This window comes from Abramis brama (assembly GCF_963993115.1).
Source record: "Abramis brama genome assembly, chromosome: 13".
NCBI classification, from domain to species: Eukaryota; Metazoa; Chordata; class Actinopteri; order Cypriniformes; family Leuciscidae; genus Abramis; species Abramis brama.
This window is the reverse complement of record NC_139975.1, coordinates 3,339,979-3,357,682: the sequence shown is the minus strand read 5'-3', so window position 1 is coordinate 3,357,682 and position 17,704 is coordinate 3,339,979. Positions and strand designations below refer to the sequence as shown.

Sequence of the window (17,704 nt, the reverse complement as noted above, 5' to 3'; positions counted from 1 at the left end):
GCTTGAATATAAAAAAATTAAAAAAACTTGTGGACTTGTGTTCCGTTTGCAGATGCTATTACTGGCTCTCGTAATACAAGTAAAAAGAAAAACCGTATGTAATTACTATATATGATACTTTTTCAAAATGCTGTGTAAATATGTACCCGATTACGTTGAATTAAAATGCAGTTTATTAATGAGCAAAACGTTCGGATGTTAAACGTACTATTTACGCGTGGCTGGGAGCAGGTGTAGATTTCTTTCGTACCAACTAACATTTGGGAAATACGAACATTTTAATGAATCCGAAAATTTACGCCAGAACCACTTTACACACGATTTACACAAAAATTCGTTCTGCTCGTGTTTCATGAATGAGACCCATTGTCCGTCATGATCACTGAGATGCACATTCAGACGGGACTAAAATCACTGAGAAGCTCTGCTAATTATTACTTTACCCATGTTACACTAGTCCCGTCCGAATAGGGCTTTAACTCTCATTAGAGTATTAGTAGCCTGTCTGATTAATATGTGCTAATTCTTTATTGTGATGCTCCTCCAATGGAAAATACTGACAACTTGCAACTACATGTCAACTTATTCTAACCCTACCAGTCTACTAACACTCAAATGAGAGTTAAGTAAATGCAGCGTATAGTCAACAGAATGAGTTAAAGGGACCATCAAAATAAAGTGAAACCCATAACCTTTCCATCCAGCAATAGACTTCAGCAGAACAGAGTTCATCTGAATGGAGAACGAGAGAAAGCGAGACACATCTCAGCCAGCTTTAAAGAGTTCCCGCGAGGAACGCCAGGAACATGATCCTAAATGAGGCAGAAACTCATCAGAGGAGGTCTGGGGGAAATGCCTTGTGCGTTTCCGTGTGTAAATAACATCCATCCATTATTAATCGCAGCCTGTGCCAGAGACCTGAATTCCAACACACACACACACACACACACAGACACCTGAGGTCACACACCTGCCCTGATGCCTCACACACTCCGAGGCTTCATAAATCTGCTTTTTCTCCCCATGAAATATTTGTGCTAAGCAAACCAAGCAACTATACAGTTTTTTCTTTGTCATCCTCACGCTAAACTTTGATACTTAATGGAGATTACGGTTGCTAAGCGACACTGGGGTAAAAGTTGCTTCATCATAAAGCCGTGTCTGTGTGTGCATGAATGAGATCTCAAGCATCAAATGCAGCTGTTGGTGGGCAGGTAAACCTTTATCTGTTGTTCAGCTCAGGGAAAGAATACTAATAGAATATAAAGCCCTGCTGATGGAGATGAAAGTTAGTTTGAAATGGGAGGACGGGAGGCCACAGTGTTGTTGGTGTGACATGAATATGTGTTTAAGGATGGATGCTGTGAAGCCCTTACAGACAAACCACACAAATTTCACATGTGCAAAGACAAATGTGACCACATGTACATGTGAGTTTTAATATGTGAAAATATAGGTATAAAAATAGGTAGATCCCATGTGAAACGTGTTTTGCACGTGGGAAATGTGTGCTTCTGGAACATTTTTGTGTGAAACACATGTAAATTACCATGTTATAACCCATGAGATCACATGTGAAACACTTGTAAACTCACATCTGAAAAATGTATGTTAAATTCCCATGTGAAACACATGAGATCACATGTGGAACAAGAGATAACGTGAAACAAATGTAAATTCCCATGTTATAACTCATGAGATCATATGTAAAACATATGTCAAATTTCCATGTAAAAACCCATGAGATCATATGTGAAGCACATGTAAAAAATTTATGTTGACCATGTGTAATATTCCCATGTGAAACAGATGTAAACTCATATGTAAAACATGTTTGTGAGGGCTATACTTGCACCTTAAAATGAATATTCTGTCTTTTACTCACCCTGTTGTCTCTTCAGAACTGTATGTCTGTTGTGGAACGGTAAAGAAGATATTTTGAGAAATGTTTTTGTCCATGCGATGGAAGTCAATGGACTCCACTGTTGACGTTCTTCAAAATGTCATCTGTGTTGCAAAGAACAAAAAGAAAGTCATACAGATTTGGAACAAACTCAAGTTTTGGATGGACCATACCTTTAAGATTGCTACTTTGAGTGTATAGACCTTATGCGCCAGAGAAACGAGGGCGCCGCCATCTTTAGAATATTGTCTTTGAACTTCCGTTTTTGCGGTCGCTCTGTATATTTCTATGGCGCTGCTGTCCAGGAGTAATTGGCTTTTGAAGTGGATTTACTTAATGTAAAGTTAACGAAAGTTATCATGAGGACTGTAATGTTTAAAGCAGATGACTTAACAAATGTCAGTAGACCGGGAAGATTTTAAAACGAGCCGTTCATTCATAAATACGCAAGATCGCTGTGAAAATATAGACCGGAAGTCAAAGACAACGAGCGCAGCGCTAAAAAGGGGCGGGGCTACATAAGGTCTGGATCCTTGGGTTGGTTATATGTGTTTGGACATTAAAAAGTTCTTGATGTTGCATCGTAGGATATGTTCCAAGGTTTTGGTTTAAAAAATATGTAATGCTCCAGTGCAAGATGGTTTTCCACTTCCATAAATTGGAAGTTATGGGCACCAATGTGCATGTGCAACCACTCTTCTGAAGAAATAGAAAATAACTTGCTTAAAATGTCTCTTCTTATGATGGTATTTTAAAGAAGATATCACAATGGAAGTCAACGGGCGCAAATGTTTGATTCCCAACACTCTTCAAGATGTCTTCTTTTGTGCTCCGCTGAAGAAAGAAAGTCAACATGAGGGTGAGTAGTTTTCAGATCACCACTTTGGGTGTAAAAATGGTTCTTGCATTGGATTTGTGTTATTAAAAAGTTCTTGATGTTGCGTTACTTCTTCCGATCAGTGTCTTGGTTTTTAAATCTTTGCACCTGTCCATGATAGTCTGAAGAAATACTTTAAAAAGTTTTGTTTGACATCAGATTATATAATACTTGTTGGGCCTATATTTTGAAGACTGTGGTTTTCTCCTTCCTTCACACTGTCATTTAAAATTATAGACCATATTGAGAAGCCAAACTAAATATACGTTTGTATTTTCATCAAAACATCTGTGCCACTAGTTCCCTCAAATGGAGTAGAAATGTCCTTGTCTGAGTGGCCCAACATCGGCTCAAACAATGGTCTGAGTTTGGGTGGGAGGGTTTGTCTGGTTCTTGAGTGTTTGAAAAACGGTCATTATTTTTGATGTTCTGTTTGTTACAGATAGGGGCACATAACACGCCCCCTGGATGAGAGTGGAAGTCTTGCATTCAGAATATAATATCTCTGATTCGTGTTTAATATGGACGTCGAGTTGTCTCTTCTCCTCCTCCTGTGTGGGTTCTGTCACGATTCACTGTAATATAATTAGTCCTAACAGTTAATCAATATAAAATACATTCTGCCTTCATTGTGGCTTGACCTTCTGGTTGACTGTCAGATCCAATGAGTGTGTGTCAAGCAGGGAACGAGTCTTTGCTGCTCCTTTTGAAAGAGTGAATTTGTTATTAATAAACTGCACATAATTGCTTTGGATGAGACATGGTAGGAAACAAGGAAGACAGGATTACGTCTATCATTAGGAGTGTTTGCTAAAGCATTGCTGTTATTATTGATCATACTTCGGGTAAGTGATTCAAACAAACCCCTAAAATACAGTATTAACTTTATGGCATGTAATTCATCCTGCATGTTTGTGATTCATCCAGACATGAGAGAATCTCCAAATTATTTGAAAAAACTGGTTTGTTTTGAGAGAACATTCAGACATATAATTTTTAGAACTTTTTAGAACATTCTTATAACATTTTCGCTGGGTTGCAACCAATCAAAATCAAAACATGCTAGAAAGTTGCAATTGCAGTACTGTGAGTATTTTTGCCTCTTTATGTGATAAATTGCTTATGATGATCCTCATTTGGATGAAGCATTAAATATAATGTAAAAACCTCTGAGGATTTTAACAGCCTCATAGCAGTGCTCTGGAAACATCGCTGCAGACTTCTGTATTAGCAAACACCACTTGCAAATCAACTTGAATTTTTATATTTTAGTGCAGTATTTCATACCCTAAATATGTCTAAAACATCTTACGTGCTCATGCCACCAGACACTGTAGTCTTTTTCATTTAATTCTGCTTTGAAGGCATGCATCCAGCTTGAGTCCTGTTCCAGTTCATCCTGATTTTGAATAGTGAGATTGCTGTTGTTGTTTAGTTATTTGGCACGTCTGTGTCTCCGGGTTCCTGTTTGTTTCTCCTGGGATTTCTTAGATCTGCCGGTTCTGCCATGTGCCAATGAGCGTCTGTGCCGGAGAAGAGAAGAGCACGCTCGAATTGTTCTGTTCACTCTTTCCCATGCAATTATAATAAATGGGTACTGACGTCTTCCAGCTTAAAATTGACGCAAAAAGCACCATTCAGATATGATAAAAATAGTTTGCAAATGTCTCATCTGTTATGTTCCAAATCTTATCAAGTTGTATGACAGCTTTGTGTGAGAAACAGACTGAAATAAGCCATTGGCTGCCCTTAAAGCCATTGGCTGCTGTTGTGAATAAATCATTCAGAGAAAATTTTAATTCATAAAATTCCACAACGCTGCTTCTCTCATGAACATGCCAAGGAGAGAACGGGTGGAAGTCATGATTATCAGTAAAAAATTAGTTACATTTCATAGGGATGCATCAATGTGAAAATTTCGGCCGATACCGATAACCCTTTATATTTGAAAGCCGATAACCGATATATTGGCCGATAAATCTAAATCCAAATTTTAATATAATTTTTGAGAGCATAATTAAACAGACAAAAGTCTCACCATTAAAAGCCATGTCCCAAACACACAATTCTAATGTTCTCATTACGTCTCTTATGACAGACTTGCACTGCACATGTTGCACTGAACTGTATTTTTTCCTTTTTAAGGGATTTAAATGATATTTTAAGCAATTTAAAACCATCATGTTGAACAGTGCACATCTGAAGTGTTTCAGCTGAAGGAAATAATCCATTAATTATCGGCTTTTCGATATCGGCCAAATTTTCTTATCGGGCCAATAACTATAATATTAAAAGTGAATATATATCGGCCGATACCGATTTGGTATATACAGTGAGGAAAATAAGTATTTGAACACCCTGCTATTTTGCAAGTTCTCCCACTTGGAAATCATGGAGGGGTCTGAAATTGTCATCGTAGGTGCATGTCCACTGTGAGAGACATAATCTAAATAAAAAAATCCAGAAATCACAATGTATGATTTTTTTAACTATTTATTTGTATGATAAGGCTGCAAATAAGTATTTGAACACCTGAGAAAATCAATGTTAATATTTGGTACAGTAGCCTTTGTTTGCAATTACAGAGGTCAAACGTTTCCTGTAGTTTTTCACCAGGTTTGCACACACTGCAGGAGGGATTTTGGCCCACTCCTCCACACAGATCTTCTCTAGATCAGTCAGGTTTCTGGGCTGTCGCTGAGAAACACGGAGTTTGAGCTCCCTCCAAAGATTCTCTATTGGGTTTAGGTCTGGAGACTGGCTAGGCCACGCCAGAACCTTGATATGCTTCTTACAGAGCCACTCCTTGGTTATCCTGGCTGTGTGCTTCGGGTCATTGTCATGTTGGAAGACCCAGCCTCGACCCATCTTCAATGCTCTAACTGAGGGAAGGAGGTTGTTCCCCAAAATCTCGCAATACATGGCCCCGGTCATCCTCTCCTTAATACAGTGCAGTCGCCCTGTCCCATGTGCAGAAAAACACCCCCAAAGCATGATGCTACCACCCCCATGCTTCACAGTAGGGATGGTGTTCTTGGGATGGTACTCATCATTCTTCTTCCTCCAAACACGTTTAGTGGAATTATGACCAAAAAGTTCTATTTTGGTCTCATCTGACCACATGACTTTCTCCCATGACTCCTCTGGATCATCCAAATGGTCATTGGCAAACTTAAGACGGGCCTTGACATGTGCTGGTTTAAGCAGGGGAACCTTCCGTGCCATGCATGATTTCAAACCATGACGTCTTAGTGTATTACCAACAGTAACCTTGGAAATGGTGGTCCCAGCTCTTTTCAGGTCATTGACCAGCTCCTCCCGTGTAGTTCTGGGCTGATTTCTCACCTTTCTTAGGATCATTGAGACCCCACGAGGTGAGATGTTGCATGGAGCCCCAGTCCAAGGGAGATTGACAGTCATGTTTAGCTTCTTCCATTTTCTAATGATTGCTCCAACAGTGGACCTTTTTTCACCAAGCTGCTTGGCAATTTCCCCGTAGCCCTTTCCAGCCTTGTGGAGGTGTACAATTTTGTCTCTAGTGTCTTTGGACAGCTCTTTGGTCTTGGCCATGACTAACAGGTCTTTGAGGGTCAGAATTCTAGCTGATAGACAGGTGTTCAAATACTTATTTGCAGCTGTATCATACAAATAAATAGTTAAAAAATCATATATTGTGATTTCTGGATTTTTTTTTTTAGATTATGTCTCTCACAGTGGACATGCACCTACGATGACAATTTCAGACCCCTCCATGATTTCCAAGTGGGAGAACTTGCAAAATAGCAGGGTGTTCAAATACTTATTTTCCTCACTGTATTGTGCATTCCTACAATTTTGGTCTGCTTTTTACGCAACCCTGTTGACTTCAGATGACTTGGTCATATGGATTTTATGGTGCGTTTGTGGTGTTTTTGCAGTTGTTTTGAAGCCGGAAAGCCTCAGTGCACTTTCATTGTAATAGCATGGGGAAGAGCTCAGTCAATACAATTCTTCAAAATTAGTCCTTTTATTTTGCACAAAATATAGAAATGCATAGTTTGGAATGACATGAGGGTTAGTAAGCAATGGCCTATTTTCACAGACAGGGCTTGGATTACACCAAGATTAGGATTTATAGTTCAAGTAGAACATTTAAGTAAACGTGCTTTGGACATACATTACTAAACGTACATTACTGGTGTGCATCTTGAGACAAAACAACTGATATATTTTAAGATTTGTCAGTGCAAGTTGCTTTCAGTTAAAACAGCTCAAACATACATTTTAGTCTGGGACTATCTTAAACCTAATCTGTGAAACTGGGGGAATATTCATATTTGGGTGAAAACCCCACTTTAAGCACTGATAAATCTTAAAATAAGTCAGTTGTTTTGTCTCAAGATACACACCAGTAATGTACGTTTAGTAATGTACGTCTAAAGCACATTTAAGCTACTTAAATGTCCAAATTGAACTATAAATCCTAATCTTGGTTTAATCCAATTAATAAATCTGAGTGTGGCTGAGAATAAACAACTACTTTTATTACTAATATTAATATGAATAAGCAATTCTTATACCAAGTATAATTCATCTGCCGTAGGCTGTTTGCAGTTGTCAATTGGTGCATTTCATAAATTATCATAAATCATAAAGTCTTTTGAAGATGTTAATACATCTACATATATTTAAATGTCTCTTTCTGTTTTGTTTGGCTGTGGGTTGTATTTGTCAGACTGACAAGAATTGTATGATGTTTGAAAAGAAAAGTAAGAACTGATAAAACTACCTGTTTGGATCAGGTTTGTCTGTTGTTTAGGCCAGTTGGCAGACAAAGGGAAGGAAAAATGTGTTGACAAAGCCATGGCTTACTGATTCTAAGACAGAAAGATATTTTTTGATTTTGCTCACAACTTGTCCAAAAGCTTGAAGTGTCCTCTACACATAACCCTGTTCTTAACTCTTATCCCTCTGAAGCTTTACTCGGATGGGATGGTAGTAGTAAGGAGCCATGTCCATCATTTCAATGTGCAAAATGATAAGAAGAAGTCAGTAAGTTTATTCATAATCTTTCAACAAAATAACTCCCTGAAAGACTTTTAAAAAGTCTCGATGTCTACTAGAACAGGTTTTCATGCTTGAATATTGATCATTTTCTAATGTGTGTGTTACACAGATGTTAAGCGCTCCCCAAAAATAGCTATTAAAATTTCCCACAAATTGTTCAGTGGTGCATTTGAAAACGCGACTGCTAATTACCGCATGTTTCATTATGTTCAATATTAAATACTGGCTAAATATTGGAGTTAATATAAATGCCACCAGGGAGTTTTTTATTTCAAATTAAATGAAAAATAGGGGAAATATTTTCAGTGTTTGGACACTTTTCATGTCTCTTCTCCCTCTTTTGCATATATATTTGCATCTCTGAGAAAATGTGCATCTCACTCTCTTTTTTAATGAAATAAGGTACTGATGAAAAAGCAAATATTCACCTCATATTCTATGTAAATTTAATACTAATGTTGAGAAACGCTGGAGGAAAGTTGTAAAGAGGCAAATTATGTCCTTTTATAAAGTCTTGATGTTGTTTCAGGCTCTACTAGAACAGGTTTTCCTGCTTGAATGTTGATTATTTTCCTCATATTCTCCATTGTTGCGGCTCCTCTCTTCCCAGTCTGTCAGTAGCCGCGTTTTTATTACAGATTTGCGCAAAACTTTTGCGATTTTTTTCTTCTTTTTTTTCTTTCTTTCTTTTTTTCTAAATGTCTACAAAAAACTATTGCGAAATGACAAGCGTTTCCATTAACTCATTTATTCATTAATTAATTTTTTCCTATCGCGATAAGTAAAATAATTCCAAAATGGAGGTTTATGTACTATATCCCAGCCACTGCACTGGCCATTATTATTAATGGAAGGAGATGTATGTGTGTTTTCCAATCATTAATGGTAAGGAACGACCCTTATTATACTCGTGAGCGGCTCATATGAGGAGTTTCTGGGTGTTTCTCCCTCATTTTTGCTTCGAGGTCTTGATTGTGGCATTTATTTGAGGTTTAGAATCCATTATTCCTGTAATTCTTATGTCTTTTATGAATTTAATAAAGAGCTCTGTCTCGTATTCTGTCCAAACACACCGCGTCATTACGTCAGCTGACTGTAAATGCGCAAAAACTGTTTCCATTGCAGTTTTGCGAAATATTTCTTTTTCGAATTGCCTGAAAAACCTCCTCATACGAGCGTAAAAACTTTTTTGCGATAAATGAGTTTTTGCGAAATTTCTTTTGGTCGTATTTTCAATTTTCAATTTCAATTTGCGCAATTTGAAGGGTAATGGAAATGCGGCTAGTAACACTCTGTTTAGTTCCTGTCTCTATGAAGCCCCTCCTTCTGAAAAGCACACTGTGCTCTGATTGGTCGGCTGGATCAGTGTGTTGTGATTGGTCGAGCGCTTGGAGTGTGTTTGGGAAATGTCCCGCCCCTTCCCATAACCGCCAGTTTAACACACTACTAACTAACTCAACCAGTGAAACACTGAAGAAAGATATTTTGTAAAACATCTGGAAAAAAAAAACTACTATTGCAAGGGCCAAAATCCATATTCTGGCTTTTCAAAATCCAATGAATTTCTGTTGAATATTCTGCTCTAGTCAGAAAAACATCACCTTACGGTATAAGTGTACGAAACATGCACAAAAAAGAGCAGTTGCTATAAAAAGTCTGTTTTCTTTTTAGTTTAAAAGAACATCAACATGCAGAGTCTTGGGAATATTGCACCGGGAGCGTTTTCATGATCCGTCATAGTCTTGGATGTGGTGTTTTATCTCGGCATGAGGTGCAGAAATCATGAGAACGCCTCTCACCCATGAACACCATTTAATTGCGGTGATTACCAGCATTGCAGAGATAATTGTTCGGTTCTATGGTTCAGATTGGAGCTTTTGGGGATAATTTGCACTGTTTTATTGTGTATGTATTGGCTTGATAAACTGGTTTCTCCAGGGAACGGGAAACAGCCCTCCTCTCGGCAGGGGGCTGGAGGGAATCAGCCAGTCCTGAAATTACCAGAGTTAATTTCACTTCTCAACTTCACGTCACTTCGAATGAACTTTTAGCTCTATATTTTTCTTTAAAGAGGAGATATTGTGCTTTTTTCCATGTTCATCCTTCCAGCGGGAGTTCTTCTCTATATCAGTGTCAGTGTTTCTGAACTCCTGAAACGCCTCCATTGTAGTCTTGAGTTTCTTCTGGGAACGAACACGTCACAATATTCCTCATTATAATAATTAATGTGCAGAATAAAGGGGCGGGGCCTGGTTGAGTTAGTTAGTAGTGTGTTAAACTGGCGGTTATGGGAAGGGGCGGGACATTTCCCCAACACACTCGAAGCGCTCGACCAATCACAACACACTGCTCCAGCCGACCAATCAGAGCACAGTGTGTTAAACTGGTGGTTATGGTAAGGGGCGGGACATTTCCCAAACACACTCGAAGCACTCGACCAATCACAACACACTGATCCAGCCGACCAATCAGAGTACAGTGTGTTAAACTGGTGGTTATGGGAAGGGGCGGGACATTTCCCAAACACACTCGAAGCGCCCGACCAATCACAACACACTGCTCCAGCCGACCAATCAGAGTACAGTGCTCAAGATAAATCCTAGAAATTCAGTACAATCTATATCTTTTATTTCAAATATATGCAATTTTCATTCACGTCTTTTAGTTTGTCAAGAGATTTAAAGCGCAGTGTGCTCTAGTGCGTAAGAACGAGTCTATGATTGAATCTGGAAATAAAGCAAAATAACTGAGCAAAATGAGAAATAGTCCTCAGATGACATGGCCATAATTTATAGCAAAACATCTAGCGTTAATTCAATCTCAAATGGATTCATTAAAAGTAGTTATTACTCCTCCACCTGCGTGACGTCACTGATGGTTGAACAATAGATTTGCGACAATGCGGTTTGGGAAACTAGCAGTTTGAGTTAATCAGCGATGTAGTTTCCCAGTGAGTTATGATGGCGTTACTGACAGACTGGGAAGAAAGGAGCTGCAACAATGGAGAATATGTGAAAAAATAGGGTGTTTTTTGAACATTCAAGCATGAAAACAACATCAAGACTTTAAAAAAGGATTCCCTTTAATACAATTTCTGCAAGAATAACTATATTTTGCTACAGCACTGTCCGGTTGCATTCATTTACCAAAAGCATCATTACAGTTTTAACAAGTTGCAAAGTGCACGAACCGCTGTAAAATCCAAACTTTCCCGCACTGTACATGTTTATCTCACTGTTGGCTTTGTGGAGACACAGCAGTTTTCATTCACGATCCGTATGATATAAAAGCATGACTCTAGAAGCAGCAGAGCTCAATGTGTTCATGCAGATTTGGTGCAACATGCTCATTTGTGAGACAAAGAGTCAATTTTCCATCTGCGCCTCCGTCTCTGGGGTGTGTGTGTATGTGTGTGTGTGTGTGTGTGTGTGCAGATGAAAATCCACTGCCATCAAACACCTTTCAACATCACTTGCTGCGACACACAAGGCTCTCCCTAAAATAGGATGCGTGTGGTTGCGCATGCGGGACACGTCTGCTCTAAAGAGCCCGTAAAAGATGAATCATCTGCACATCAGACTGTGTTTTAGAGGTGACTGACGCAGAGACTCGCTGGAGATCCACACAGCCTGAAGAACAGGTCCTGCTCTGAGAAACACTGCTTCACATTTGGCAAATAGGTGCAAGAGACGTCGTTGAAACACGTGAAAACACTGAATTATGAAAATTAATTCTGAAAAAGATTGTAAGACTTGTACGATTATTTTGACATTTCATATCAAGTGCACAATTTGGTAAACTTTTAGTGATTACACATGCACTGCAGTGTGGTGTGCTAAAACTTCTCAAACTGTTTTAAACAGCATTTTGCTGATTGTTTTATCATCATTTTGCTTGCAGCTCTAATGAACCTTACATTATTTAAAAGACTAGATTGATATTGTTCTAATTCTGTTGTGAAATTCCCCATTACACTGCAGGTCTAGTGAGCTAGTGATTAAAAATGAGAAAAACTTGTGATGCTGAACCATCAACACTGCAGAAAAAGAAAAAAAAAAGTGTTGTTTTCTCTCTTGTTTTCCAGTACAAATATATAAACGTTTTTAAATCAAGATACATTTACTGGAGAAGCAAAATTTGTAAATTTGAAAAAAACTTGTTTCTCTTTGAATTAAGATTATTTTTCTGACTCCATTGGTAGATGTTTTTCTCTTGTTTTAAGCATAAACTCACTTAAAATATACACTTGTAAAATATACTTTTCTTTTATGCATTTAAAAATTTTGATTCTGATTTGTGCATTAACTACCATTTGTGGTCCAAAACCCTGTAAACGCTTTTATTTCACATTATTTTTAACAATTTGAGTGAAATGTTAAATTGAAAAATGTTCGTGTTTGATTTGAGAATGCTCATAACTTTTCTTTATTTCAAAATTTTGATTTACTTTTGTATTTATGCATTTGACAGACGCTTTTATCCAAAGCGACATTGAAATTGAAATTGAAAAGAAAAAAAATCCTAGATTTTCAATGAGTATACAGTCAAACCAACATTTATTCAGACACCTTCAACATCTCTCACATTATCACAGTTTATTCGCTATAGTTTGGTAATAAAATATGACAAGAACTCAGAGTTGAGCTGAACTCATGAACTCAGTTGATATTTGACTGGTTTTGTCCGTCCTTCTGTTAGACTGTCTCACACATGAATTATGTTGAATATCTGTCAGCTGTTAAATTCAAGAACATTAGATAATAATTTAGGTCAACCAATTACCAAGCAATGCTTCATTCTGTTCAGTCTGTGTGTAAAAAAGGTCACATTAGCAATTAAAGAAAACACACTTCAGAAAAACATGATCAGCTCAAAGAGTCTGAATAATATTTGGTCCGAAATTTTTATACATGTTACTGGTAGTCACTGTATGAAGAATTTTTGGGTATAATATGTCACAGTTTACTTTATTTTGCTCTCCTCTATATAGTGTCCTGCACCCACTACTAAAAGAAAAAAAATCACAAATTATATCTATAGTGTCTGATTAATTGTTGGTTTGACTGTATATATTTAGAGCGCCTGATGATGACACGCTGTTATTGTTGTTATTTTTAAACTGAGACTTTATAAGCGTGACAACACGAGCAACACTGTGTGACACATTCAGTAGTTGGTAAGTGAGACCAGTAGGGGTCGGAGCGCTTTCCCCTGATCTCCAGCCTCCAGCATATGTTCAGTCTCAGTGCTGCATGAGAGAGAGAGAGAGAGAGAGAGAGCGAGGGAGAGAGAGACTCTTCTCTCTCCAGCATCAGACGCGAGGGATGCGCTTCATCTCCTTCGGGGTCTCGATGGATGGAGCGACAGGGTCATGAAGGTGACCACCACCTCTGGGTTGGATTTAGGGGGCCGTTACCGCAGAAGGAGCATATCCATAATTAATAAGCGCGAGTCGGAGATCTTAGAAGCGAAGCGCAAACACCGGCGAGTCATGTCACCAACCGACAGCGCTTCCAGAGGAGCCGACGAGGAGGACAAAGGAGGATGAAGGAGGCAGAGGAGGATTATAATGAAGCTGAGTGGCAAAGGACTGTGCACTATCGTCTCCAGCTGTGTGCTTTTCGTGTGTGCCGTGAGCGCGGTGATCGTGGGATTCAAATGCATCGCGTTGGGCTCCAGGGTGCGAGCGCACTTCCATCTGGGCACCGCGGCCGGCGCGTTTTACTCGGGCATTTTAGTGGCTGTCGGGCAGGTTCTGATGGGAGTTGCGCTGGTCTTTTGCAGGGGGAAGCCCAGATGTGCGAATTTCTTCCTCTTTGGGATTTTAGTGTTTCTTCTAGGGGTTCTCACTGCGTTTTCGGGCGCGGTGGTGGATGGCGATACGGTGTCCCTGGTGGAGAGGAAATACGCGCACTATTGCGCGGACTCTGTGGATGTAAACCCGGCGTGCGATGGGCTCAAGGTGTACCAGCGGGGTCTGGTGGTCTCCACTGTACTTAACACTCTGGAGTGCCTACTAGGGCTGATGAACCTGATTATTATTAAGCGTTACCACGCGGCGCGGTTTCGCCGGAGACGCAGGACGCAGCGTCGGAGCGCGCGCATTATCCTCAACGAGGAGCGAGACTTCACGGTAACGGAGTTTCAGCCGGTGTCCTACATCAACCTGGGGGTGTTTCACGCGTTGGACGAGGCGGACGGAGAGGTGCAGAGCAGGGGTCACCCGTGCATGGAGTTACCGGGCTTTTCGCCCACCAATCCGGAGCTTAATCACTCGTACCCGTTCTCTTACCCGCTTCACAGCGAGATGCCTCCTGCATACGATGACATATTCCCTGGAGAAGAGAGCAGCAAATAGCAGAGGAGAGCTATACACGAGGAACCGTTTTGCACTGACAATCACGCTGAACTTGCAATTGGCACGTTTATTTATAGTTGCCTAATGTACTTTTTATTCGTCCCTGAGCCGACTCTCAGTTGTGCATAAACTACAGGACAAACCTGTGAGAAGGTAAACGTGCTGAAAGGATTATGTGCAACATTTGTTTTTGACCTTACTTGACTGACTGATTGATTGTATTCTCGGTTCAACCCATGTCAAAATCCCAAAGGTTTGTGTGTACAGGATTCCCATTGGAATTTTTGTCATAGTTTGGGAATCTGTCCTAAAGGATCCTGATTTTCTTACAGTATTCCAGCAGGGCACAAAACAAAAAGAAGTTACCAACTGAGCAAAAAGAACATGTGAGAAGGTAAACGTGATAGAAGTATGCATCATGTAAGTTTTTTGTTTTTGACCTTCCTGATTGATTGTATTCCCAGTTCATCTCTAGTCAAAAAGGTTTGTGTTCAGGATTCTGCTGGAATTTTTGTTGCAATTGGGAAGCGAATGACTCTAAAGGATCTGTTTTACAGAAAAGAAGTGATGAACTGAGCAAAAATAACGTATGAGAAGTGTGTGTGTGTGTGTGTGTTATGATTTAGAACCAATCATAATTTTGTACTAGTATTCTAACAGGTAGGACTATAATGATTCCCAACAGGATAAAATGTCCCTGCAGGAGTTTGATTCTGGAAGGTCTAAAATGAGACGTCTCATGATTTGTTTGTAATGTCTTCATTCCTGATGTTCAGACAGAGAGCATCTGCTGTTGGCGACACTGAAATGACAGGCGTTACCCATCAGACTGAACATCGTGGGATACGATTAGTGTTTCTGAATCATGTTGTTCCAGAGTAATCGGAGAACATGTTCAGCTGAAGCACATTTGATGTCCAACATGTCAGTTGCCGGAGTTGTCTAGCGTCTTCATTAGAGGTTACCGACAACACTTAAAACCACAAACTGGTGATTAAATAAACAGTGAAACAATCATTTAAATGTTTTTTTTTTTTTTTATAGAATTCCAATTGGAATGCTGATTATATTATTCTGTTACTGTTGGAATGTCTGGAATTTTACATTATTTCAAAAGAACACAAAACAAAAAGAATTTCCCAATAGGACTATTATGATGCAATATAATTATTATTATTATTATGCCAACAGAATAAAATGCTCATGTAGGACCTCTATCATATCAGTTTTAGTTATGAAAAGTTAGATGAAAATGAGAAATGTTGCGTTGGCAACTAGCTGAAGTTAATTGAGTTTAAGGTTTTATATATTTTAATTCGGTTGAAGTTGATTTAATTTCAAGTTTTTTGGTAACACTTTACATAAAGCCTTCATATATTATTAGGGCCATTATAATGCATTATATATTTTCATAAATAATTGTAACCAAAGTTAAAATGCATTCAAATAGATTCCTCGTTCCAGTGCGTTGTGCTTTCCAAAGGTGTAAAAATGAATGGATAAGTTTTATAATCTGTTATAACTGTGGTTGCAGTTATTATGCAACGCATTACAAGGTGCAATGCATCACTACTAACGCATTACAATAACTTTAGGTAAAGTGTCACCAGGCTTCAGTTCATTATAATAACGCTGCTGTATAGTAGCAAGAAATCCAATAACATCCAAAAGCATAAAGAATCAAAACTGCAGTTTATCCTGTACGATTGATTTAAGGATTGATTGAAATTGCATTGTGAATCCTGACTTTTTTGACTAGGGATGCCCACAGTTTCTCGATGTGGCTCTCTTGTTTTCCCTCATATGTTCAGCTTCTGAATAAAAGGTGTGTTTTCTCTCTCTCTCTCCTGATGTGAGTCCCGGTTGGACTCGTGACGGTGTGTTCTTCCTCCAGCAGGTGTTGCCATGGTTCCTTGACCCTGTTTCTACCTGTGTGTAATTAGATATGTAACAAACCAGTCTTTGAAATGCAAATTTGCTTGGTTTGTCGAGTCTGATCTGGTGCACAACGCGAAGCTGGTTGTTTAATGCAACAAACAAATTCATACGTTTCAGTTTAGCGTTTTAGAACGATCCCTTTGAATAGATTTCACTCGATGCCAAAGGGACATTTTTACAAAGAACTGCGCTTTTCAACTGAGGCATTATATGCATTGCAAACACGTCGAGAATATGCCAGATTATTCTGAGTGGATATTATATGCTTTGGCACGACGACAAAACCTCTGATGAGGCTTTTTCTGATGAAAGAGACGAGCTTTTGTCTGAGCTCTCTAACTCTGAGATCACTGGTGAACGTGCTTCTGTTTTGCTGGGTTTTATTTTATTCATTATAAGATATTGTCAGCAGAAAAAATGACATGACTTTGAGAATGTCTTTGTTTTTTTGTTGTTGTTTTTTTCATTAATGACAGCTGTACTGAAAAACCTATGATATGATTTGATGAAAACATCACAAGAATCTCGTTTACTTTCACTATCTTTCAAAAGAGTTAGCAAGATTTCTTAAAGAAGTCTCTTCTGCTCACCAAGGCTGCATTTATTTGATCAAAAATACAGTAAAAACAGTGAAATATTGCATTTGAATATCTAGTAAAGTGTAATTTATTCCTGTGATCAAAGCTGAATTTTCAGCATCATTACTCCAGTCTTCAGTGTCACATGATCCTTCAGAAATCACTCTAATATGATGATTTGATGATCAAGAAACATTTATGATTATTCTCAGTGTTATTTTATGTAACAATATAAATGTGTTAACTGTAACTTTTGATCAATTTAGTGCGTCCTTGTTGAAAAATCCCAAACTTTCAAAAAGTAGTGCATATTTAAAAGATTAGTTCACTTTCAAAAAGTTTTTTTTGCTGATAATTTACTCACCCCGATGTCATCCAAGATATCCATGTCTTTCTTTCTATAGTCGAAAAGAAATTAAGGTTTTTGAGGAAAACATTCAGGATTTTTCTACACATAATGGACTCCAATTGCAACCAACTATTCCAATGTTCAAAGAAGGTTCAAATGTCCGTCTCAATGCAGCTTCAAAGTCTCGACACGATCCCAGGCGAGAAATAAGAGTCTTATCTAGCAAAACTTATTGGCCATTTTCTAAAAAAAATACTTATACTTTTTAACCACAAATGCCTGTCTTGTACCATCTCTGATATGCGCCACGTATTACGTCATCACGTTGGAAAGGTCACGAAAAAAATAAAATAATAAATAATAATAAATTAAAACAAAGATGTTGGATGATTTTGAAGTTGGAGGAGAAAATGAGCATATATATATATATATATATGTATATATATATATATATATATATATGTATATATATATATATATATATATATATATATATATATATATATATATATATATTTATTTATTTATTTATTTATTTATTTATTTTTATTATTATTTATTTTTTTGAAAATGACCGATCGTTTCGCGAGATAAGACTCTTATTTCTCGACTGGTATCGTGTCGAGACTTTGAAGCTGAGACGGACATTTGAACC

The 17,704-nt window shown here is 38.3% G+C and overlaps 1 protein-coding gene across 1 annotated transcript; it reads left to right on the top strand.

Annotated features, from left to right (window-relative positions):
- The first annotated feature begins 13,055 nt into the window (after window positions 1–13,055).
- Window positions 13,056–16,021, top strand: tmem271 (transmembrane protein 271). The gene has a single exon (XM_084134059.1). It carries the CDS (start codon window positions 13,396–13,398, stop codon window positions 14,182–14,184), a length of 789 nt encoding a protein of 262 aa, XP_083990185.1. The 5' UTR covers window positions 13,056–13,395; the 3' UTR covers window positions 14,185–16,021.
- The last annotated feature ends 1,683 nt before the right edge of the window (window positions 16,022–17,704 follow it).